The sequence below is a fragment of the Ptychodera flava genome, chromosome 15, assembly GCF_041260155.1.
Source record: "Ptychodera flava strain L36383 chromosome 15, AS_Pfla_20210202, whole genome shotgun sequence".
Classification (NCBI taxonomy): Eukaryota; Metazoa; Hemichordata; class Enteropneusta; family Ptychoderidae; genus Ptychodera; species Ptychodera flava.
This window is the reverse complement of record NC_091942.1, coordinates 33,985,089-34,011,246: the sequence shown is the minus strand read 5'-3', so window position 1 is coordinate 34,011,246 and position 26,158 is coordinate 33,985,089. Positions and strand designations below refer to the sequence as shown.

The window sequence follows — 26,158 nt, the reverse complement described above, 5'->3', positions numbered from 1 at the left end:
CAGCAGCATTATTTTTTTCGAGTCCCCCTTTCAGTACCACAGTATTTTCAGGTCCATAGTGTCACAGTCAATATTTTCAAGGCCGCCTAAATCTCACCCACAAGGTGTCTGTGAACGCAGCTTATACCTTTCCATAGCAAAATCAAATGTGAAAGCGCTAAATTGTGCCCATTGAAGAAAAAAACCGTGGACACATGGTTATGTAGTGTGCTGTAAATATCGACTCGGTCCGGCTGTGATGTACATAAGCGGATGGTAAAAAGTGTCAGATTTCAAACACAGATCTTTTCAAACATACCAATTAAAATTTCGTTATGCTATTCTAACTCTCTCGTTTTACCAAGAGCAACTGCAGTCAGTTGGAGTTAAATTGTGATACATAAGCTTAAGGTGAAACTTGAAAATGAACATCTACATGTCATAAATTTATGGAAACATGAGAAAGCACCCTATGGATAAATGACTTGTTTTTCAAATTTTCAACTGAAGAGTTTGCTGTGTCACGTGTATTGACGTTTGTAAGCGTCGAAAATTGTAAAGCTCAGTACCTGTCAGTAGGTAGTGGTAGCTTAGGCTTGATAAAGCTAACATGTTACAGTTAGTCCCGGGATCACATTCTAATAAAACGTAACGCAGATATGTTTTGCATATCTACATTTCCTGTGTTCTGTATTTGGATGTTAAACTTTACTGTTGCTTTCGTCTTCTTTAATGTACATATCAATTCGACGGTCAAACTTCCCGGCAATTTCAAGCACAGTTGGTAGAAGACTGAGCACGGGTCTCAGGGCTAACAGATCGGGAGTCGGTGTGTATTCCTTGGCAGTGTGGTGTATCTCTATCTGGGAGATGTCACATTGGTGATCTAGTAATTTCTCCCATTCGCCGAGCTGACTTTTCACCTTATCACGGCATTTCCTCTGTGTGTCAGTCTCAACCTCAGGTCGAATTTTCAACATGGTTTCTAGTACATTTTCCTTAGCGTTGCTATGGAGCTGCCTCAGTACGTCGATAACGTTAAGGTAGGTGCCTATGGCTCGTTTCATATTGCTTGTCTTAGACGTACAGATCTCGAAGTACTTTTCGACCATGAAGACAGATGACACTTTCTGTACAGACGGGGGTTTGATACGTTTCAATGCCGACACAAAGTTCGTCATGTTCAATTCAAACTTATTGTATTCCTCAATTGCTTCTCTATATTGAACTTTGTGTTTGTCGAACTGTTTCTTCAGTCTTTCCATGACTTCCTTCTTCGGACCTGACAAGATATGATATATTAGAAATTAGTAAATACAGTTCACTTCATTACCAACTATTTGTTTCATTTTATCAGGGGCGGTTACTTTCTTATCCCCATGATTTGATAAAGTGAAGACACCGAGGGTCAGGCTCACTCACATCTGGAGGATGTTGTGTTCGAGACTCGGTAGGTCCAGAGTAACGCCAAGAGTAACGGACTCACTGTCGGAGGTGTGTTCGAAACTCCAGCACGGTGTTGTGCCCTTGAGCAAGGCACTTCGGTCCTTATTGATCCATTGGGTACCTCATCCTGTAATTGGGCGTTCACCCGTCGGAAGATGGATTTAATTAAAATAAAATAAAATTCAAAAAGTAACTCGTCATTTCAACACCAGAGAAAATCTTTATTATGGTAGTACCAGGAACGACCTAGATTTGTCCGAAATCCGCGACTCTACTTATATTATAACACAACGCTGAATATGGTTCTGATGCTTGGGACAATCGTGAAATCCCACAGAAGAGTCGCTTGGCAAGCATACCGCATACGTTCGAGAAACGTTACAGAAAAATACCAAGTGCATTATAGTGGGCTAGTCTGGGAACGACCCAACTTTTCTTTCCTTTTTACTTCATGCAAATTCTGACAGCTCCATGGGGGCCATGTTTTTCTTGAAGTTTTGGCAGTATATATTGACACTGTGCCAAGAGGAGTCATTAAATCTAGCTAATGGGTGTGTACTGGAGTGCGTTGATCCTGTCTCTGCACAACACTGTTCCCGTAAACCTTCATTCTTTAGTGGTAAGACTGCACATACTGCACATATCATAATGTCTCTATCTGTCTATACTTTATATACACATCCTGTTTATGAAAGTCTCCATTTCATTTTCGAGTGGCTAGTGATGACTGTGTTTGTGAATTTAAATCTACTATTGGGGATCTTACGGACGAAGGAAGCGAAACACGGCCTAACAGAGTAAATACTATAATAGAGTATGTTGTGTGATCTATCTTTTGATGGTTATCTGAACCATTGACAGTAGAGGGTGCAGATCTTCTCCCTCTATAGTCTATGTCCAGAGGGAGGTTTCACGGTGTACTAAAGCCGTGACAATGGGATCAAAGACGACAAAAAAGAAATGTGGTGAAAAAAACAGGAAATGACATGGCCTTGAAGACAGAAAAAAGAAAATGGAGAAAGTTCCGGAAATCTCATCGTTTTTATCGGGTTAGATATCAATAGATAATATGATAAAAGTGTCCAGTAAAAATAATACAATAACACGCGCAGCATTCACATTACTGAAACAATAACGTGCGTATCAACAAATAAATCCTGAATCCTATCACATCAATGGTTTCCCTTTCAGATCATACCTTTGAACTATGAGATGGCATGATTGTTGACCTACCTGAATAAGACATTGGTATGTTGAGACCAGCGGCGGCGGCAGCTAACAATTCCTCTCTGCAAACATGAAATTCCTCCTCGTTCATAGAAATCTTAATGATTAGCCCTCTAGCGTCGATTTGTTTCAGTAAAGGTTCTGTCACTAACGTCTTCTGCATGAGCTTAAGCAAACGCTCCCCTTCGCCGTATCTATCCCATAACGCATCGACCGCCGTCAATGTCCTGCAGTTGACGATAAAGGTCACACTGCCATCTCTTAACTTGATGACGTCATCCACCGATAAATAAGGATTGATCCCTGGACATAAAAAGCGAGTCAAAGCCAGAGAAATTATTGCAACATAAAACTTCAGATGAAACGGCATCGGGTCTGTTTGTGAGGTTATGAAACTAACATTAAGTACATTTATTTCCATTTCAAACATTTGAGCTGGACATTTCGATTTATTTTATGGACAACGAGGCTGGAGAAACAAAGCGACAGTAAATACAGAGGGCGTTACATTGACCAGGTTCCAGTTCACATTTAAAGACACGGAGTTCAGAAAATGAGTTCAAATTGCAGCCTGTTTATCTGCTAGATCTGATAACACAAGATAAATTAGGTCGCTCATAACATATTATAGAGCTTTTTCCATATTTCAAATAGCCATAAACTGATGCTTGCTAAATTTTAGAGACAATACTTTGATCATCTTGGATTTGACAGTTTAGATTACAAAAAGGCACTATGATTGAAAGACCAAGTTGACATTTAAATTGAATGAATTACTCGTAACCTTTAGCTGAGCGTATCCCGTGTAAGTATTGTCATGCCCTAATAAAGTTGAAAGGTAATTCTTTTCATAACCAGTGCAATCAATGTAATGTCATTATTGGCGTTTAATTAGATCTATAGAATTATCAATGCCATCAGAAAAAAGAGAATCTTTATTTTCGCCTTCCCTATTTCGTCTGATATTAAGTCAGGTCGGTATCAAATTAAATACGACGCCGTATAGCTGGTAATCAAAAGTAGGATCCCGATTAAGACGATTAAGGCTTCGATAATTACGTTTTAATTTTCGAAAAAAATTAGGGCTATGATTTCTATGCATCTGTTGTCAGCAGCTGCTAACATGGCTACAGGTAAGATCTCTTCGAAGCTCGTTAGTGAAATGGAGTATTGAACACGCTCCGCTTTTGTAGTCTATGTGTAAGTGGGTACAAATTGTTAATTTATCAAAATCAAGTGATAAACAACGCTCACTAGTACACTTTGCATAAATGAATATATTTATTTGGGGAAATCGAGCTCCTGGTGTTACTATGGCTGTATTTTAAGATTATAGCTCTGTTTTACATGGAAGTACATATAGTCACCTTCCTCCATATAATTAATTCAGATTTCGAATTGTAAAATACGAGGGATGGAACATCATTTTGAAAAGTAGTTTCAAGTAGACTAGAGACGTACTCGAAAGTGTTTCTCACAGGGGCGAAATGTAATCTAACTATCATTCTCTTCAGAGGGAAAACAATTTTCATTTGGCATATTCCTAACTAAATGTAGCAGATTCGGGCACAATGCATGTGATTGGCCGGTTTTGGAAGTATTCTATACCGCATTTCCGAATACCTAGACAACGGACAAGTGAATTTTAAGAATGTTATTATCCCTGGATATAGTGTAATTGAGAGAAATGCTGTCCAACTATAAATTCCCCGTAAATCCCTTTGATAACCAAGTAAATTGTACTTGTATTCCTAAAAGTTACCCACTTTTCTTACCTTTTTCCATAAATATATTTGACTGCAATATTAATTGATGTGTCGACCATCAAGTGAACAGCCAGCAGTGTATATTGAAATCAGTGTGTATATTCCATTTAATCAGTGTGTATATTCAACAGAGTAGGAGATCGTGAAATTCAACGATAATGCGGTATATTACTACACACAACCGACATTATTTATGCTGGAGATGATTTTACTTGACGTGATAAACGCCGAGTGAAAACAAAATAAGATGTGTTTCACCGGGCGTGGAATTTGCTAAATATAGAATAATAAATATTAACTATCTCGACTCGGCATCGTATGCCACAGCTGATATGGCTTGTTTCACTCTATAAAGCATTCCTATGATGACGCGATTGACATATGCCTGCCATGTTTTCGTCTTGCTTATACCCACAGTCTTAAAACGATGGAACGTTTTCACCTTACCTTCGATGGCATATCTGGTTGGAGCTGAAAGCTGTTTGTCTTCAAGCAGCTTCTTCAGAAACACAGTGATGACTTCCTCCTCGGGCTGACGTGGGATTGGCGACAGTTCCACCGCCTCAACGCTGACGTGGATCCTCATTTCACCTGCCCAAGGTGTTTGAAAAAAAACCCGAGATATATTAATTGATGTTTCGTGACTGTATCAACCTAGGCTGACGTTTACTGTTTTACTGATTTCGGAAAGAAAATCTCGATCAAGATGTTTTCACCATGTGTGTTTGATCTAGTAAATTAGACCGCGTACGTGTCATGGGATGGCGTTGTCATGACAACGGTACTTAACTGGATCATCTCAGGCTGGCGTTGTTAATGCAGTCACTGACACCATTAACTAGCTGTACTAAGTTGAAACGCATTACAATTTCCGATATAATTCGCCCATTTGTGACGTTTAATCATGAATTAATTTTCCATTTTAAAAGTATTATTTGCAGTGTTTGTGATTTCAACAATTACTCAATAAAACTGACAATAAATAGAAGTCGTTAAATTTTCAAGGACTCACGTTTTCCAACGCGGTTGCGCTTTTAAATTCCACTGTGTTCTAGTAACATATTAATGCAGAGCAAACAGTCGCCTGAGAATGTTTAGAGTGGAATATGATGTACACACTACGGTGAAGAAAAAAGTTTGATGCCCCAATCGAATTCTGTCAAATTGCTTTATACCGGTGTTCTGCTATCTATCTTGCTGCCATCTATCCTGACATTTCTCATTTGCAAACATAAATATGCGTGTTTGGGCAACGTGTTTCTATTGATATGCAAATGAGAGGATAATTAGCAGCTATATCTGCCATCTATTTTCCCGTGCTATGTATCCTTCCAGGCGTACCGTCAAAGCTCTGTATGCGTTATTCGGTTTTATTCATTTGGGGCAAAAAGTCGCTAATTTTATTCTTTGCGAAATATGCTGATGTAAGTGAAATATTTCTTTTCAAGGAAGCAGTGACAACTATAAGAAGGTAGTCGGCAGAATCATCAAGTTTGTACTCCATGGCCGATCTGCAAAAAGGACACGGTCCCTCCTTGTGGAGTGACTGTTGATATGACAAATTGACTACAAGTCATCGATGTAGCCCTAAATTAGTGCTGAGCATTGTTCAATTTGCTACTGGAAACACATGTTTTAGGAAACATTCGATTCTGTTTTTGTATCATCATAAACATATATACATTTGTTAAATGTTGTTTTCTTGGGGTTGCAATCAAGACATAAACATTCAATGAAATTATGCACTATACTGATTACAGTTTCGGGAAAAAAACAAAGAATAGCAATACCAGTTACTCTGCTCTTAATCCTTGAATTGAACTTGATCCTGGGTACTACAGTGCATTGAGTTTATACTAAATAATGGATTGCGCTACCAAACAATATCAATATAAATCTTTTCTTTGTTCACATTTACACCAAGTCAGAGTTGACAATTTACCTGCCGTATATCTTCTCATTGGTAAGGCTGAGTTCACAAAAAAACGGTTAGGGGGCTGGACTGGAGGAATTCAGTGGGGATTCGAAAATTTTGGGGGTATTAGAGGGGGGACTTTACAATTTTGCTCTACCTGTAGTGGGGGGACTTGAAAATTTAATGAGCCCAAAATGTTTTGTCTGTAAAATATTACAATCTCGACAGATTTATTGAAGTTTATCACAATCTCAGCACAAGCTACAGTTACAGCACAGCACAAGTAAAATGTTGAAGAAATGAGTTGATACTCAAATTTTGTAGTGTTTTTGTTATTCCGTCACAATTTATGTGTTGATCTCTGTGTCGATTCATGTCTTTCATAATCTGTCTACCTACCTCTATAAGTATCTGAGTATGTCTCTGTCTCTGTCTCACTCTGTGCCAACATCTCTTTGACCAGTTTATGCAGCCTCTCTCTCTCTCTCTCTCTCTCTCTCTCTCCTCTCTCTCTCTCTCTCTCTCTCTCTCTCTCTCTCTCTCTCTCTCTCTCTCTCTCTCTCTCTCTCTCTCTCTCACATGTCTTTTTTGTTTATATCTCTTTCTTTTTTTAACATTTCTCACTCCATTATTTTTCTGCAACTTCATAATCAGGGGTCGCGACAAGGAATTACCGGCCACTAGGTCACTATATATTTGCGGAGTCAAGGGATTTATTTGGCTAATATGTCACCAAAATGTTATAGTGCTTGATTTGGCAGAATTCTCACAGTTAAATTTGCCACAGTTTCTCCACAACACGTTGCAAATATCTTTCCTCCTTGTTCACGATTTCTTTTCAATGTCTTGGGCTCTCAGTTCATTTCTATTTAGCTACCGTATTGTCGCGTTTCGCTAAAGACTGTGAACAAAATAAGCTTCTTAACTGGAACCAACGGCCAGGGATCCGGTATTACCGTAAGGTATGGTGTCCACTGAATTATTTTACCACAAGCTTGTTTGAGATTACAAACTGACCATTTATACTGGAAATCCTTGCCCTTTGTTCCCGCCTTCAGTGTGTTAATGTTGGTAAACCAGCTATACAATAGTCTTTGTGTCCTTGCCAGTAAGGTGCGGAATGCCGCCGTAGGTATGGTTGTAGCTTTGCTTTGAAATGGCTGTATTACTACTCGAGTCATAAACAGCAGCATTAGCACTGTGTTTATGATCAAGATGAGATCGTTTTAAATTTTAGCCACATGTTTCGGCAAGTTTGCAACGTCGTGGAGAAAACTAGAAAACTTTAAAGAGCAGAAATGTACGTACAATCGTGTTATTTTACGTCACCCAGAGATAACGCAGCTTGGACATGTGTAGCGAAGAACGTTAAAACTAACCAAGTGAACGATAAATTTACCTTAAGGACGATAAAACTTACCCAGTGAACGTTTAACAAGGTCCTCTTCGAATCTTACTCGTTTTTGTGAGTCTTCTTCATCTGTAGACGAAATTGTAAAGCGACAATGATAAAAACGCTTGGCGACGATTAAACAGTAATTATATGGATGTAAAGTAATAAAGTAATTTCCACCAAAAGTAAACAATTTCGTCAGTGGATCTTCAGTCGCTGCCTTTGATAGCGTTTACAGAATTTGTCCGTTCACAAGTCGTTCATTGACGGTTGGTTTGCAGGACCTGGTGCTAGCTTGATCAACGAGTAGACTCGTGCGGAAATTTCAATTTACTACCAATGGATACATAATATCTCATTCGCAATCTTTTTACGAGCTTAACAATGTAAAATCTCTATCCCATCTCCAAGGTTTACCGAATTAAAGAACATAAAATCTGATAACATTTCGAATTCAGATCAGTGCTTCGGTCGAAACCATCGCGCTGATGCCTTACATAAAGTCCTTGCGATTCCAGTGATTTTAAAATTGAACCATGACAAAGGACTATATCGTAAAAATTTACTATGACATTGGCTGAAATTGGTTAATAGGTCAATATTAATTAATAGTGTGTCTTGGCGCCAGCACCTCCGTCGATAATTGTCATAAGAAAAAGACTTCGACTGCGTCCTTTATTAACACCAGTATTATCAACGTCTTTCAAGTTCCCAGGGTTCGGTGCTTGTGTGTTAATAAAGTTTGAATCAGGGGTTAGAATACCCATTCGCGTTCGTTATCTTTCTCATTTCTCGACTTCTGAAAATTAAAATATTTCCTCGGAGGTGTAAACAATGTATTTGACCAGTCAATTTTGAACACCGGCGCTTGTTGGGTTTCCAGGCTCGAGAGGTCGATAGCGCACTTGGCGATACTATACTGTAAGGCCGATGAATCTACAAAGTCAACGTTGATGTCACGGCTAAAAGCTCAAGCATCCCACCCCACTTACATTTGTAAATATTTGTCATTTAATTCACCAAACTTGACAACAAAACTCTGTAGATAAAATTTCTATATACCTTTTCAACACGCGGAGGCACAACAAACATGGAATATGCACTCTATACACATAAGCCTAAGATGCCACACCCTCCATTCTTACAATTCTACTGATTTACGATGTATACAGATCATACCTTCTATTACTGTGTGTTCTTCGGGTTTTTCGTTCTTCTTTTTCTGTCTTCTACCGCCTTTCACTCGTTTCTTGGGTTTAGATGACAAGTTGCTGCTGTTTGAAAAGTTACCGGCCTGTGTTGGCACAGCCAGCGGGGCTCGGGAACGCTTTACTGACGGGGACGGACTGGCCTTTCTCCTCGCACCTGAAACCCAATTTGAAATCTCGTCATGTGAGCCTATGGTGCTGAAGTGGCAATTGTAATCGCTATACGTTTGGGTGATCAACGAACAAACAAACCTTGTGAAGCGGAAAGTTGAGCCTTTGTGATATAAGCTGTGAAAAATTTCATATCGGAAGATGAACTGCAGAAATATAGTTCAAAATTATATATCATACATTAAGATTAAGGCGACTTGGCAATGAAGAACACACTGTTACAAACTTATCATCAATAACAACCGCGTCCTCTGACGTCAAACTACCGAGTAGTGCTCGCTAAGCAAAATATGATCTTACTCTTATAAACATGTGTTAGTGTCTTATAATCATTTGTTTGAGAAAGTTGTCGCCTGTATCCAATCAGGGGAGGCCCTATACCAGTTGTTTACGAAAGTTGTTATTACATCACATTTTCGAGACGTGTGTATCATACTTTGTTGGATATCTCCCACGTTAGATCATGGAGGTACTTCCATGGTTAGATAGAGCGACCGCTCGAAAAGAAACAACCTATCTATGTGTTTGGAGACTCGACTGCTACAATCGCTGGGTAGAATTTCACCAAAACATTTCGGCTGAAGAATGGATTCTAAATAACACAGCTTCCCTGTTTTGTTTTGCCCCGATTCACTGACTTACCTGTAGATTTTGTTTTCTTTCTCCTTTTCGATCTGGACTGTGTCCGATTGAGCTTCTTGAGAAATGCTACAAAGTGATAATAGGGTATATAGACAGTTAGTTTGCCGGTATGGTATATGTACAATGGCGAAACCTAACCTGCCTGTGCTAATTCTTGCTTCACAATGACAGCTCCAATATAGACCGTATCCCTAAATATACACTGTGAGCCCCGAACCGTGTAATGATATGTGAGTAAATAGACTATAGTGCGTGGGTGATTTGCCCCCTGAATCATTCGTCTCTAGCACCATAGAAATGCACGAAAGGATTCATATGCCCAGGTATTATATTGTCGTAATATCTAAACGCATAATAAGTTGGTCGTCACGTGAGTCGCAATTCAAAACCATGCTTGAGAACAATCGTACCACTATCAAAGAACCAGGCGTCAATTCCGTCATACTATTCACTTGTGTTTGATCACTATGCACATGATGTTATTGACACGTCCCAGATATTTCAGACCCAAGCTACTGCAAACCACTTCTTTCTCTTTTCACGTTCTTTAGAAACCGTGGCAACTCTGACTTAGCGAATATAACTGGGGCGGGGCTGTCGGAAGAATAGGGGAATTTTATGAATGCAAAGTAATGAAGAAAGTGGTAAAAATAATCGGTGGGAACAACACAGATTTCCGCTGAAATTGCTTGCTCCCTTGACTTTACTTTTTCAGGAACGATCACAAATATTTTGTCTAAAATGTGGGCACACAGAATTTCAAATCAAAATGTAAAGTTTATGGTCATAATTCACGTTTTACAATCGATAAACAGTTTAAACTTTAAATGTTTTGAAACGAGTCGGCCATAGTAACGTTGTTAAACTAAATACTAGATGTCGAAACCATTATAAGTATTTTCACGATGAGCTTGACAATGTAATTATGGTTAGAGGTACTTTGTGACGACAGTGCTATGTAAACGCTGTGTTTCTAGGACACACTGAACAAAGTCAATGTCTACTTCTTGAATGCGACAACTTGACCTATGTATGTCTTTAAACCGTGTGTTTGTTCACTGGAATAAGCATCATCTATTCTTCTTTGTAGTCTCGAAGATAAGAGTTATACAACACAAATTGATATTCAGGGAAAAATTATAGAAAAAAAACTACGAGTTTGGGGTGATTCACTTCTATTAAGTCAGTTCATGTGAAAGAAAATAAATATGGGCTTTAACTAGACAAAATACCGTACCGATAGATTGTTGCATGCTATTGTAAAATACAGCGGGTGGGAGTCGACAACTTTTATGGAGGTAACAGCCAACATATATATCATTTACGGCCGTCACGGCAGATAATACATTGTGATGTATATTAATTACGATCATATCTCAGCATATCACGCTTTGCGAAACACCCCCTTCCAAAACTGAAATCCAAAAAAGACACAATGATCGAAATATCACATATTAACTATCAAAGAACTTTACGTGACGTAATGCCTTTCATTAATATATTGCACAAATAGACGATCTCAGTATCGTTCGCCCTATTTATTCAGACATTTTGTAAGTCTGAGATTTCTCCTTCAGTTACATCACCTATCAAAGTGCCAATTCACACTTTTATTTCAAAATAAAACTGACGGTTCGTATTTTGGACTGAAACTACGTCTCTCCATTGAAAATACCCACATAATCAACTTTCATTGTTTTAAATTTTGATGATTTCGTCTCAGGATAAACAAATGTATTACAAAAAAAAGAAAAGTAGATGAGCTTACATTTGCTGATTAAATTAACATTAATACGATATCCAATTATCCCAAATTAGTTCCAATAGCTTTTTTTATGATAACTTCAAGCTTGACCGATTGTTATGGTGAGTTTGTTAGAACGTTGACAGTGCTATCAACTATGCCAGTATCGCCATAGACAGTAGACTGTCTATGGTTGCACGCAAATGGAATATTTTGTACGTATATTCTCTGTTGTTATGAACATAGTTTTAAGAAGGGAACTATCAGTTATTCTGTCCTTTACTGTCAAAATTTAAACTACCAGTATGTTCTGATCTTGACTGGCTTTTGGTACAGTAATGTTCTTTACATGGGGGAGGGGGCAATCGAGCGTAATCAGTATTTGTAATGGGCAACCACTAAATTTGCAGTACTATCACTGTTTCCAAAGCAAACATGGCTGACATTCACTTCTATTGTATATAGATATCTGCAAATATAAGGTGATCTCATTATTTTGTCTTTCAACGAGTGTATTTGGTATACAGATTTCTGAATCGTCCTCTATTATAATTCATTTGAAAACACGGTTTCCTATGAGAAGATTACCATTTAAGGTGAATTCTCAGCTAATATTCGGCAGATATGCACATTATCAGCGTAAATAATATTGTATGCAAATACGTTTGACAAAGAATTAAATTATGCTACATTTTACAACTTCTACGTTACAATCGAGAAATCCGTGTGTGCCAAACAATGAAATACGGCTAGTTTTCAATCGGATTCGAACCCACAACATACGGCATCAGTCAAAAGACAAGCGCTGTAATATCTTATGGAAGAGAAACGACACGTCAAATCTATGTCATAACAAATATGGGTCACAATGAAGTTAAGTTCCAGTAGTTACCGTATCTGAAAGAAGTATGGTGGACAAAAACTCACAAATAAGGCACCGATCACTTAAAATTACTTGTTCCTGTGCAATCTTACTTTACATAAAATAAAACGACAAAAAGGAAAGAAAATTATCTTAAACAATGTAACATTACCTGCTGCTTTCTTCATCCCACAGTGTTGTAAGGTTTCTACTAAGGTCTTCACGTTGGCGTTGGCGGCGTCCTTCTTCTCCCATTCGATCAACCAGAATAAAGCTTGTGCACGCACGTCGTTGGGATAGCGGGACATTATCTTGGGTATACTGTCGTGAGTTTTCAGTTCCACCGCCAGTCTCTTCCAGTGGTTGCCAAGTTTTCGGGACGCCGGGTCCCAAAAGCCGATAAGTTCTGTGTCCAAAAAAACAAAAGCAAAGAAAATAAGTACTTATAAAGATTACAATATCTTCACCAAAACAGACATAAAATATGCTATGATAAAATATGTGGTCAGTAAATCTTAAAATGACTTTATTTCCTCAATTTTCACTCTGCGTTCTATAAGGCATCTATGCATCTTCTCCTATACAGAGCAAGAATGCAAATAATGGTGACAAAAGTGTTTGATGTACCAAAGCTTGTGACTGCCATTTCAATAAATTTCAGAAAAAATGTCATAAAAACAACAGAGTGAAACCCCTTTTTCAAAAAAGTTTTAGAACAGTTTTGTTTGGGACATAGCAACAATTCAATACCTGACGTGACGTTTTCTTGAACTAAATCAGCCAAGAAGTCTTGTCCATTTCGCTGGATAATTCGACAAAGCCGTACAATATCAAGGTCATCTCTGCTGTACAATTCAGCGATGATGGCTTCGTTCATTTCCTTGTTGGTTCCCTTGCCGATTTTTCGGATTTCTTCGGCGGTGGCTTCGTTGAGAATCCGGTCTTTCACAAGCTCGGTGAGAATAGTTCGGGCCCTCATATTACTGGCAATTACACCGCGATTTCGTAACAAGGCAGCCCGAAGTGGGGTGTCGACTGTAAGAAAAGGATATTTTTGTAGGTTTAGTCACTTAATTTTACTTAATTTGTCTGTATCCGTATCTTATTCTGACTTTTACATGTAATGTTTCGACTATGATAGAAAACGGTCGAAAAATATAGAGGATGGGCCAACACCTTTTCTTTCCTACAATGGGCGTTATGCAGCCAGATTTTCGGGTGTGAACGTAGAGGTACTAAGCGAGGAATGGGGCACTATGCAGTATCCTGAAAGTGATGAAGTGGCAGAGACGATCTTGGTGGTCAACCATACACGAGTGAATTGCACTGAATTTGAGTGTTGACAGGTATCTATCAGGTTTCCTTCCACTAATGAATGTGGCTGGTTTACTCAGCTTGCAGTAAATTGATTTACATGTCATGACATACTAGTACTTGTTCATGAAGAGTGTAGTGTTCACTGAATGTACACAATATTCCATGCGGATATTTGACAGTTGAATAGAACAGGGTCGAATGTTTACACGTTTGAACAGGAATCTGACGGGCAAAGTTTTTTCAATTGTAGAGTCGAACTTTGATGTGTATCATGACCCATGTTTTGATATTGCGCAATGCTCTTGTCCAATGCGGATATGATGTCCGACTGAGAGAATGACGGAATACTTTGATCTGCGTAAACAGGTTTAAGCGTCTAATTGGTAAGACATACAAATTTGCTTAAAGTGATAATGCTTGATTAAAATTGCTACTAATTATTTTTTTCTAATTCAAGGAGGAAGTTGCCCCAATCCCTTGACTTTTGGCTAAAGTAATTTATTGACGACCGACTGTGTTATGATCACTGTTCGTGCGGTAAACGAAAAAAGTGATATATTACCTCGGGGAACTAAAAATAGTGGCTGTTGTACCAGGTGACGTGTAATATTGTGAAATCTGCGAGCTGCTGACGTGGTTCTTAATATGCCGTTATTCGAATCATACAGGTAATTATAAAGCATCCTTGGCAAAACAACCATATGTGAAATCATATACTGCGAGCGTTCCTAATGCAATACAATGGCGTGTATCTCCTTAGACGGTTTTATGGATGTGCTAATTTGATACCCTTTCGGTTTATCCACAGGTTATCGTAACGTTGCTTGGACAGTCGTTCGAGGCGGGCAGCTGCAGGTCGCCGTTTACTTGGAAAAAATCCAGTAAACGGCGACCTGCGGCCGCCCGCCTCGAACGACTACGATAACCTGTGGGTTTATCCCTCGGTCTTTTTTCACCAAGTGAAAAAAATCATTTGCTATATACTTTTAACAAATTAGACAAGACTTGACGTAAGGGTTAAACAAAATCTGGTCATGTCATTTATTCTGTTATTCCAACCAACACGTATGAAATTTGAATTAACGGTTGTACGGCCGAGGAAGGGTCGCCCAATCCGACCGACTCAATTATCAGCTTTGTTCTGACTGTAAAATTTACCCTAATGTACTCCATTTCCATGTATACACGTCCAACTCTGCCACAGAAACAATGGAGTTGGACCAAACCATGGCGATGGAAGGGTTGAACATAGTTTAACTTTATATCCAGTCTCAGGTTCCCCACAGCCCAAACAACATGTAATAACATCATGATGTAAGATTGCATAGAGGTCGAGAGAACCCTGGAGTATTCAGTTTACAAATTTCAACTCCCCTTCTTCGCGGTAATTTTCAGAAACTGGGCGACTCCTTAAAGAATTTGCCGCTAGGAAAGCAAAGGAGATTGCCGTCATACAAAATCTGACATCAAAAAACAGCTCATTGTATACCTTGACGACGAACATGCTAGACAAAATTCACCGACGGGTGTGTCTCAGCAGCGTAATGTGAAATATGGAACGACTGCATCAAATAACCGAAGGTTACACATATTAAAAGTCAAATTATAATACATATACGTCAAATAATAATGTTTTGAACTAAGCTAATTAAAATGCTAGATCGGTATACTGACCCTGTCAGTGTAAGTATAGTTTGTTTTCTTATACACACTGAACCATTGCAATCATTAAACAGTAAATTATGTTTTTGTACAAAGCAACATACTCAAGTATGTCTGTCATGTTCTACAATCTCTTCAGATAGACACCTTGAGATAACCTTTGACACGAGGGATCATAAATGATCTGAATGATGGAGCTGTCCACGCATATCAGTTAGTTTCCACGTGGCTTCTTGAATAACATTATCATGAATGCTGCAGACGAAGTGTGCTTCATAAAAACTTTTCAATGGACGATTTTTATCTGTGAAAATAAACCGTTTGTGGTATTTGTGCAAATCATTACCAAGAGGCATAAAATTGTGCAGAATAAGGAACAAGAAAAATACAAGGAGATCAGAGTCAGAGGAAAAGAATGAACGTCAAATTGTACTTTATGATATTTGCACGCAACATGTCAACAACGTCTTATTCCTGGTACCTGAATTCAAAGCTTGGTAATAAAAATATGTTTGAAGGAACATTTCGTACATTAATCAGACAAACACTGCTACGTGAACTCGGTCTCGCCACAGAACTCTGAAATAAAGTACTTTTTTCAACAAGGCAAAACTTAAAATTATAGGTTACAAGACAGTTTTTTCGATTCGACACATTAGGACGATAGAGATACGGTTTCAATACAGTAACTCAAAACCTGAACTCATATCACACATCTCGTATTTCTAAATGGTCAATTACATTCGTACAAAGGCCGTATCTTTGAAAACGTTACACTCACAGTATGATGCACGCATTTCTATGAATACATTTTTAGAACCACGATGATGCAAACTGGAGGACGTGATATTGATTCACTTGAAGAATATCAGTACAGTATATGCTTATTGACATCGTTATGTCCACCTAACTTGCAGGTATTCCAATCATTCAAATGAAGTAGTTACCATGGAAATGAACTGCTGAGACAGTAAGCGTACATGAAAGTAATACCGTGTAATACAGACAATCTTATCCGCATAAACTGTATTCAATGTTACTTGTGAAATAGCGTTTATGGACTTACCATTGTCAATATTCAAAGCCATTGCAATGCCAGTGCATATGTTTGGCAGTGGTGCAGACAACAAGTTATGGGCACCGCGAGTGACGACGCTTGATTCTTTCCAATGGCTAATAGTTTTGACAAGCTGACGTGGCAGGGGCGTGTTGCGGTCACAGATATCGCAACCATGAGGGGATGGCGACAAACTATATCCATGTGAAATCATGGCGGTGGTTGAAACTTAACAAAACTGTGTGAGAAGTAATACAGCATTCGGTCGATCTGAAGGCTTCTTCCAGATTTTATAGACATAGCAACACCTACTAAAATTGATTTGCATAATACTCTATAATTAAAAGTAAGACCAACTTTAAATTCTATTGTTTTTATCAAGTCATTACTGGTCTGATTACATATGCAAACCAAGAAGTAATTGAATTCTGTTTTACAATCTTTCTAGTTCAAATCCAATTTACAACCACTCATGCTGAAAGTGCTTCAGCGACGCATGCCATTGTTTTTGACCTCTGACATCACGTCTGACCTCTCCTATTGGATTGGCAGCATCATGCATTTCGATATTTCAACCGGGACACTGCCAAAACCATAAACTATAATATTCGTTCAATATATAGCATCAGACTCTAGATTTTGTAACGTTACTTAAAACCGACTACTTTGTGGTGGTAATGGATGCTTAGACACGAGAATATTCATCGAATTCCATAGAGTGCAGATGCCTGAACTTAAAGTAACTTAATCAAATGACTGGACAAAGCAAGTATTATATTCAGCAAGTTATTGAAAGAAAGTACAGATGCTTGAAATTAGATCTACTCAATCAAGAAACTGACAATATAATTAATGGACTGTACTGTCAAATGTGCTGCAACGAGTAAATCTTACCCTTACAAAATGGTGGCGCTTTTTTCTGTATGAGGTGTCTGTTATATTCCTTTCTACAAATGATACGAAATATATAACCAACACCTGATTGGTTGATAAAAGCCTAGCTGTGCATTGAATTACGTTGAGGTCACGTGTTATCTGTGAACACGTTTATCGTCTGCACCGATCTCTGCATTTTGAAAGTTGCCACAGCAACTATGCTAGAATCAAGGGGACAGCGTGGCAAAGGGCTTGTGATCCTCTCAAATTTAAGTTCGTACACGGTATAATTTTCTCAATTCTCAGACTGCCCATTGAGAGAAACTCTAGTGTGATGGCGATAATAATGCGTATGGTGAAGTTTTTCGATAAATGTTTTCGGCAAAAAGGTTGGCTTGACCACCGACAGCTGATTTGCGGTAGGTTTTGCTCAGGCGTTGCTTGTGTCCTGGGTGTGTGCGCGCTTAGATTATTTTGCTAATTTTCCGCGATATGACTTTGACATATGCCACGCACAGGGGTCTATATTGAGATAACAAGATTTGGGTCTTAAAAATGGGGAATGGCCGCACATCCCTACCATTTCCTCAAACGTGTATCCCCCACCCCATTTGAACACTAAGGGTAAAGGGCATCTTGATTCAAACAAATCACAGCTCCTAATAAAAGTATGAGCATCTTCTGAAACTCATGAAACTTTATACTGTTTCGTTTATTGAATATCAGTGCCAGAATAGCGCGGATGTATGTTTCTGGTTCAAATCAGTCTCCATAACTACTTTCACAACGCAAATAAAAAGCCTGCAAATTACTTCCACTTTAGAAATTCAGCTCTGTGTGGGGTGAAAATAATGGCAACTGTTCTAATTGTAGCTGCACTGATAAATTTAGTTTTCGTGTTCTATTTTATATATTTCAATATACCTGCTTTATCAGTGAATGGACTCATAAAAAGCCCTAAATGACATAAACAAAAATGTAGAGTAGATGCCAATAACAATTCGATGCAGTGGATATGTTTAAAAGAGACTGCTAATATTTCATGTGAATGGGTCCGCACGTACAACGTCTAAACCCATTCTGAAATACGCTATTCCTATAGCACCATTGGGTCAATTACTCGTTATGGATCCAAGCCATTTGCCCTGAGTTCGTTACGCACATCTGAGAGTCGAAAATTCCCGTATAGTGTCTTGACAGCAGTTGATACAGTGCTGCTGTCGACATGTTTTAAAACTGTCAGCAAAAATGCAACTGAAGGTTTTGAAATTTCCTAGTGTTAAGACATATATACTGGCAAAATGTATGTACATATCACACACACAAACATACAATACACACGCACGCGCGCGATGTGTTCAAAAGTTCACTTAGACCAAATATTACTTGTTCTTGCCGCCGTAACAAATCTTTTCACAAATTATAACCTGCCATTGGCATATATAGACTCAGATCCCGACCCTACTTGAGGTCGACAACAGTACTACGTATGTATTTTAAGGTTTAAAGAAGATGCGAGACTAAATAATTTACGTGTTCACAGCACTGGACACACACTCTTTTCCAAATATAGATTATCATGATTAACGCACCATCTTTGTGATAGTATTGTACATGTGTACAGTCTTCGAGGGGGTAGCGTTTTCTGGCATCGGATTACATAAACAGTCTACCATAGCATCGGTCTTGAAGAACAAGAAAGATTTCAGTCGTAAAAATATTTGAACAGCTTTATTTAGTCAAAGAAGTGTCAATTCTTTAAATATAAATCTTCTGAATGTCGGCTTTTGCCAACGAGCTTCCCCTTGGAGAGCGCCCTCCAATGCCAGAATATGGTAGGCGTGGGAGGATAATTTGTGCTTGCAAACTTTAGGAATGGACCATTTAACATCCTAGGGGGTCTGGAAGATTTTCAAAAATTATAGATTCCAAGAGAATGCCTTTGAAAAAATCTAGTTAAAGACAGTAGAAAAAATTAAAAACAGATTGTAAGCAGACATTGCAGCCATTTTATAGTAATATATTGCATTTTTTCACCAGATCTTTTAATTTCAAATATAATTTCAAATATATTTCCATATTTCATTTTGAATGAAATGTAATACCGTGAATTAGAACCCATATATCACTTAAACTTTCAAACATTTCTCTAGCATGTACGTATACATATAAGCTGCATTTGGAATTCTTTTCATTAACAAAGGGTGTTGAAAAAATCCTCATTTAAGCTGCCACTTCCAATAAAATGTTTTCCTATAGGGATATCCACTTGTCTCTTTTTAAAGGTAATGAAGGGAAATCATTTTGTGAGCTGAGTCTGATATAATTTTGAGCCATTTTCTACGAAATTCTGTGTTTGAAACATTCCAAAACGACCACAAAATGACTCCATTTCAATTGGTAATTTTAAATTTTCTGTGTCAGGTGGGGCACACCCCCTCCGACCTCCTCTGAGTAATTTGATTAATTGTGACATTTTAGTGTATATAAATCCTGTGCCTCTATGCAATGCTTCTAGCCTGCTACCTTAAACTAACTTAATCACTGAACAGTGGTAGTGAGGGTTTTGAGTCAACAATGACTTCGAAGTCTTTTTCAGTCCTCCATCATCAGTAATCTTTCTGCATCACAGGTTGCTTCTGTTTACTTTCCAACTTTCCAGCATTTTGAAACGGATGCTGTTTGCACATAGCCACATGTCAACTTTGTGCTGCTATGCAATTCTTTCCCAATTCACTGTTGTCATATGTCATGTGAAAGAAAACGTTTCAACAAAAAGAACAGAGAATTTGTGCAAGAGAAAAACAAAGATTCCTCTGAGAAGGAAACTAGGAAAAATGGCCGAGTTTAAAAAAGAATTCCAAGTGAAAAAGGGAGAAAAAAGCAATCCCCCTGTCAGTTTTCCAGACAGACCCCCCCCCCCCTATAATACTGAATGGTCCACCCCTTATCAAAATGTGTACCGCAGTCGGGATGATCAACTGATGGCACTTCAGTAGAATTGAATTTTCGTTCTTGATCTGATTTTGAAAACGACTTTAGTTCATGCTCGACCTGAAGTAAGTTAAACCCACACCAAGTCGAACGCGTCACGTATATCCTAAAACAGACAAAAAAGTGCGACTGTCACGATTTACTAACATAATTGCCCCATTATGAATGTGAGCATGGGCAAAATATTCATGTACTACATCTATTGAAAAAAATAAACCCTTAATCGATGTAAAATCTCATAAACCTATACGAGCTCATTAAAAGTACATCATCGTGCGGTTCTCACTTGTCGTCAAATACTATACCCACCAGGGCGACGACTGAATTAGGAGCGACGATTAAATGCTGGCAGACAGGAAATCTAATTTAAAATGGATGCGGGAAACCCAATTTTATTGAAAGTTTGGACGTCACGGAATAAAGATTGATTATTTTCACATTTTTGCCGAGCATTGTAATTATTTGAGGTGAGGGACCCCAGTACTTGCACTGATATCCAATCTCAACTTAAAATGGCGTGACATTGCCATATGTTACATATTCCATAAACATTTACGAAAGACAGGCGTATCCTGTTTGCTCGATTTTAAATTCTCTGAACTACAAATGTAAAGCGCTTGTTTAAAATGTATGAATGATATCTTGTGTGATATTTCACTCAGCCTTGTTGACCAATAGCTATTCTTATGTTGTTCTGCTGGTGTTTTCGAAGATATTACCTATTGTCTCTTGTGGGGGCTACACTGATCTAACGTTGGAAGTTTGATCGTTAAGAAATGCACCAGGTCGGAAATATGGTAGTTACACACTGGTGGTGACGTACTACTCATCGGATTTAAAATTCGTTTTGCGCTGCGGTATCGAAGTTTTTCATGGGAAAATAGATACCCTGCTATCTGTGAGAAACGATGGTCGATAATGAAACGCTATGCATTGTCTTCAATAGAGATAACAGAGAAATTACAATAATGCTTGTTATGGGATCGCTTGCAAAAGCTATCAATGGACCTAATGGCCAACAATCGATCTGTTGCCTTCGGTTTCATCTCGTTTTGAACGCGCTTTTACGTGAAAAGTTGTGCCTGGTCTAAAAAAGTACCAGGATTTTCAAACTTGTGATTTTGATAATGGTATAAACGATGAGCACAAGCTAATGGTAAAGGCAAAGACTAGCATTCGCTATACTTGGCGCAAGCTACATAGACAACAGCATAAACAATGGAGAGCAGACGTTCCTGAGGAGTGTATAAACAATAAACTAGGTTTACCTAGATCACGTGGAATGTCAGCTTGTGAGTTACAACTTCTTTCTGGAGCTCCAGCATTGCCGTTCCTAACCGCATGAGCCTTCTCCATCGCAGATGTGTATAAGGTACAGTCCTCTTAATCGAGACTCGCCTATTTCATTTAAAGCGTAGCAATGCTGTCTGATGTATTTGAAGCACTGAAAATTGTCCTCATCGATGCTTGCGTCTGCGCCTCAAACAGCTCAACACGTTGCATGTTTTCAGTACACTCTGTAACAGCCGGCTCCTCTAAAGCTTGTATTTTGTAACTGTAGCGACGAGTGTTAAATGGCAACACTTGTCAAGGCTCTCACAAATTTACCCTTAAACAGTCTGGCGGTATTTGTGTCAGGGTTTGGTTGCAGTTCACGAAGAAAAGGCGACGACTCGAATTACCAAGCCCCTCTTCTATATTAAGTTTCAGCTCTATGCAGAGGCAATGGCCATGTCGATCTCATATTCCGTGCTGGAATTTAGGTCTTATTATCAACTGAAATGAATAAACATAACGATCTGTACGCTCAACAATATGTCTCCTCCCAATGTTATCACGCAGAGAAAGGTGTAGTAAACGGTACTAGAGACTTAGTGTTCTGAAGTTTTCCACGAGATCGGTATTATTGGTAAACTAATACCGGCAGCACGGCAAAGGTCGGCAAGTCATCAACGATATACAGCTAAATGTCGCCGTTGTCAATGTGGGCTGAACTGGGGAGCTTCCCAAGTCGACTGCATGTCAGTGGCATTTGGAGATCTTCCCGAAACTTTCGAAGAATGCACCAATGAGTAACAAGGTCCAATTTACACGAATGTTAAGAATAACTTCCGGCATATTTACCTCCATAGCAACGAGAAAATATTCCATTCCGGCTGGAAAGAAGATTTGGTCAGTAGAAATTCAGTCGCCCTCCATAATTCTGTGAAACTGTTGAATCCTGCGAAAAATTTGGAGTTACCAAAAACAGTTCCGTGGAGCAAGAAAGAACTGCTGCCCGTTCTGTCTACTAGTTGCCCAATCGATAAAAAACTCAGCGGTGTTGTTTTATCTTTTGAACCCTGGCTTTCGACATTTGACCAGTGTGTATAACAATGCCCCTCGTATAGCTCTATCGATTTCCTTGCCAGACGATTTCGCCCTCCGAGGCTATCTCAATATGTATTAAAAACATTGATGCAGAAGAATGGAGAATGGTCGTCGGAGGGCCACAACCAAAGGAGATTACATGCCCTTACACTGTATAGACACACTGAAGTCACTGTTTAATACCTTTTATCAGCATTACCAGCTTTTCAAACACCACAATGGATTAATGTTCACTCAATATGCCCTGTAACAAAACCTGGAATTAAAAATACGAGCATGTAATCCCTCGGTGCCATTTCAAACCAATATACAAATACGACCTCGGCCTATAAAACTTGCCGTTTGATCAAAGTTCAGTCAAATTATGCAATGCTTCGATCCCTTAAATTATCTGTTTGGGAAAAGAAATGACACAATGAACACTTACCCACAAGTATTAATTTCAGAGTGTCCCACTTTTGATATTTTATCCTATGGCATAGCTTAGTCAAATCAGAACTGACATGAACATAAAGCCCGCCTCGTGTACAGGTCGAAAGGATTAACGTACAGTGGATAACACATCAAAGCGCAGGATTAATGTCGACTTTGTGACGTCATCTTCACAAAAATCACAATTGAGCTAATATTGTCCGGGGACAGTTCTATTGACTGCCCAAGTAAGGTATATTTCACCCACGGTATCAATAAAATATCCATTAAGAAACAAAAGCTATTACAGATGAGGAACAATTTATTGCCTCGTTAAAAGATCCTAAGCCTGGAATGACTTTCAGACTTTCACTGCAAAACAAAACTGACGATACGTCATTGCAATTCGAATATCTTGCTTTGACATTCTATGAATACGAACCTTGTTACATCAGGATGGCATACCTTAATAAATTTACATTCGCCCGCAAAACAAGTTAAAGGAAAAGTTGTTTGTATACACAGTGATATTAATTCCTGTAGGGATAGTGCTTGCGTATTAGATAAACCGCATAAGCTGTCACTTTTTTAGAACGGAGCTGTTGCGTTTAATTCAGCTTATTCTTTTCATCTTTTTCGGATTTTCGTCCTACTCGCCAGTCAACCTGTTTCGCTCAACTTCACACTTAAGCCGGTTTTTACAGAAGTTATTGAAGTTATGACGAATAGCATTGGTTAACAGGGCAAGGCCTTGATACGGGGACGTCACTTTTAATTGATCGAGAATTCATCGCTCTCGAGATTTAATACTCAAACATTCCAATACACGGCCTTCAGTATCAACAGACAGACAATACATTCAGTTTTCCGCATAGTATATCCCGTGAGTCCTCAGCAACTGATTGGAAATGAAATCGCCATAGTGACATGCAGTATTAAACTGCAGATCTCCGTTGGTATATCCATCATTGAAATAAAGAAATGGTTTATCACGAAATCGCAGGAATATCACAGGCGATTTTGGAGATCAACTTTCAAAGAAGACAATAGTCTTCTTAAATGTTTGATGATGGCGTTATCTCCTTATCGCCTGTAGACATGACTCTTTCTTATAGCTTCAGTGTTCAGTATGCGATGATACCATACATGCATCGGATGATTCCGACTTTCCCTGTATGGAGATATCATAAATTCCAAATATACTTTATGCGATAGTTTTTTGTGGCAAAATAAATCGATGCACAAATGTTAGTCACTCGACGAAGTGAGTGCGCCATGTTGTGCATGTGTGCTTATGCAACATGTACTATTGTCGAATCCAAAAATCAAATAAATGTGAATTTACTATCAAAAAGACAGTTGCTGTGGTAACTTTCCTTCTCTTTCTGGTCATAGACAGCAACTTTATATCACGCTTCGATCCCTGCAAATGTAATGTTCTCCCCAGTGCACTGCAGAGTTTACAAGTTGTTAGGATGTTATGTCTGCCCTATCAGATTGCATGTACCGAATATCAGTGCGACGCCAAAATGAATTTACTCAGAGCTTAATCCATATATTCATGGGAAGGAAACAAGAACTTTCTCTTTCATGTCTTTTGCCTGTGTATGAATTGAGGTGTCAATGAGAGAGAGGTCCATTCAGTCTACGCATATGCAAGCTGCTAAGAAAGCGTATAGGCACATATAACAAAACACTTGACTAGAGATTAGAGTCTCGACCTTCTTAATCTTAGACTATAAACACGTTTGATTATCTGCTATAGCTTTCATTACCTGTGATGTGTAACTGCAGCCGGTCAAAGACATCAGACATTGTTCACAGCGTAAGTCCCGTTGCGTGTACTAAAAACCGGGTAATAGGTATCCTGCGTAGGTGTCACAAAGAACGGGATACGCGTAGGTAGTAGAACTAGAAACTTCGCTTGACAACTATACACAAAACGCCTCTCCGAAAGTCATAAAAAATATATCTACTTTCCCTTTAACCATCAATGAGCTGAGTTCTTTTCTTCACAGCTTTATTTATTTATCACTGATCTGCATTTATGCTTGACAGGGACTGGGTGTTTGAGCATTCTCATTCACCAATCATTGAGAACATACATTATTGAGTAGGACTCAATGCTGAGTCGTGGGTTTAAATGAAACTGCAACACAGTGTCCCCATAATACTTAATGAGCGGAATACTATTTTTCATCTAATGGAAGGTAATTATTCTTTGAGAATAGATCAATGTCAGCATGACAATCACATTATCGTAACAGAATCCTGAAACGAGAAAGTCATACCTCAGAACAGAATGTATGCAGACACTTTCTGAACACACAGCAAATCAGAAATATGTTTCCAGCTGACGATAATCCTATTAGGTATGTAATTAAAATTATCAATTAAAACCAAATGCGTTTTTCAAGTACAAATTACAAGGATTTCGTTGTACGATTGCAAGATTGATAACTTCAATTTCATCCACACAACATTTTGCACCAACATCTGAACATGCAGTCGTATTTTTGCGATTACACTGCTTTGGAAGGTCGTCTAAGGGACGTAGAACTGTGGGACAGTCCCATATTTAAACGGCACTCACGAATTACGAATTTTGTTCCGAAATACTCGAAATAATTCTTTGAATTCATTTTTTCTGAATCTACTCTGTACAAAAAATCTAGTTACACCCCATGCATGGTCTCATGACCGATTTTCGAATCACCTGACTCGTAACGCTGTTGCATTCCATTCAGAACCCTCCAGGATTGTAGTACATGTCCAGTCAACATTCCATATCTGGCGGGAAAATTAGGACTTGTTCATTTAAAACATAGTCAAAATGTCTACTTTGACGTAGTAATATCTGTATCTTAATGTTTTGAATGTATCTTTTCGATAGGGAATGTGGTGTCACTATATTCATATGTCACAAAGGTGGATGAACGTTGACAAAATTAGCATGGAAAGTGGTTTAAATCATAAAGGTACTTTGAAATTCTTATGTCACATCATCGGGTGTTCTGGTTGTTTTCACACCAAGTGACAAATTGAAACAAGTTGCGAACTAGAGTTTAAACTCTGTCACGAGGAGCGCACTCTGTTGCGCATGGGATGTGTTCAGTGG

General features: G+C 38.6%; 1 protein-coding gene across 3 annotated transcripts; it reads right to left on the bottom strand.

Moving 5' to 3' along the window:
* On the bottom strand, positions 1-24,916 carry LOC139151969 (uncharacterized). Of its 3 annotated transcripts, none has more exons than XM_070725034.1 (9): positions 24,816-24,916; positions 13,104-13,388; positions 12,526-12,759; positions 9,748-9,813; positions 8,906-9,091; positions 7,754-7,813; positions 4,866-5,009; positions 2,659-2,955; positions 1-1,261 (listed from the first exon to the last, which is right to left on the bottom strand). In XM_070725034.1, the coding sequence occupies exons 1-9, from the start codon at positions 24,853-24,855 to the stop codon at positions 681-683; spliced, it is 1,893 nt and encodes a 630-aa protein (XP_070581135.1). In that variant the 5' UTR covers positions 24,856-24,916; the 3' UTR covers positions 1-680. The 3 variants fall into 3 exon arrangements, with proteins under 3 accessions (XP_070581135.1, XP_070581134.1, XP_070581133.1); XM_070725033.1 differs by lacking the exon at positions 24,816-24,916 and adding an exon at positions 21,528-21,838; XM_070725032.1 differs by lacking the exon at positions 24,816-24,916 and adding an exon at positions 16,399-16,671.
* Positions 24,917-26,158: the final 1,242 nt, after the last annotated feature.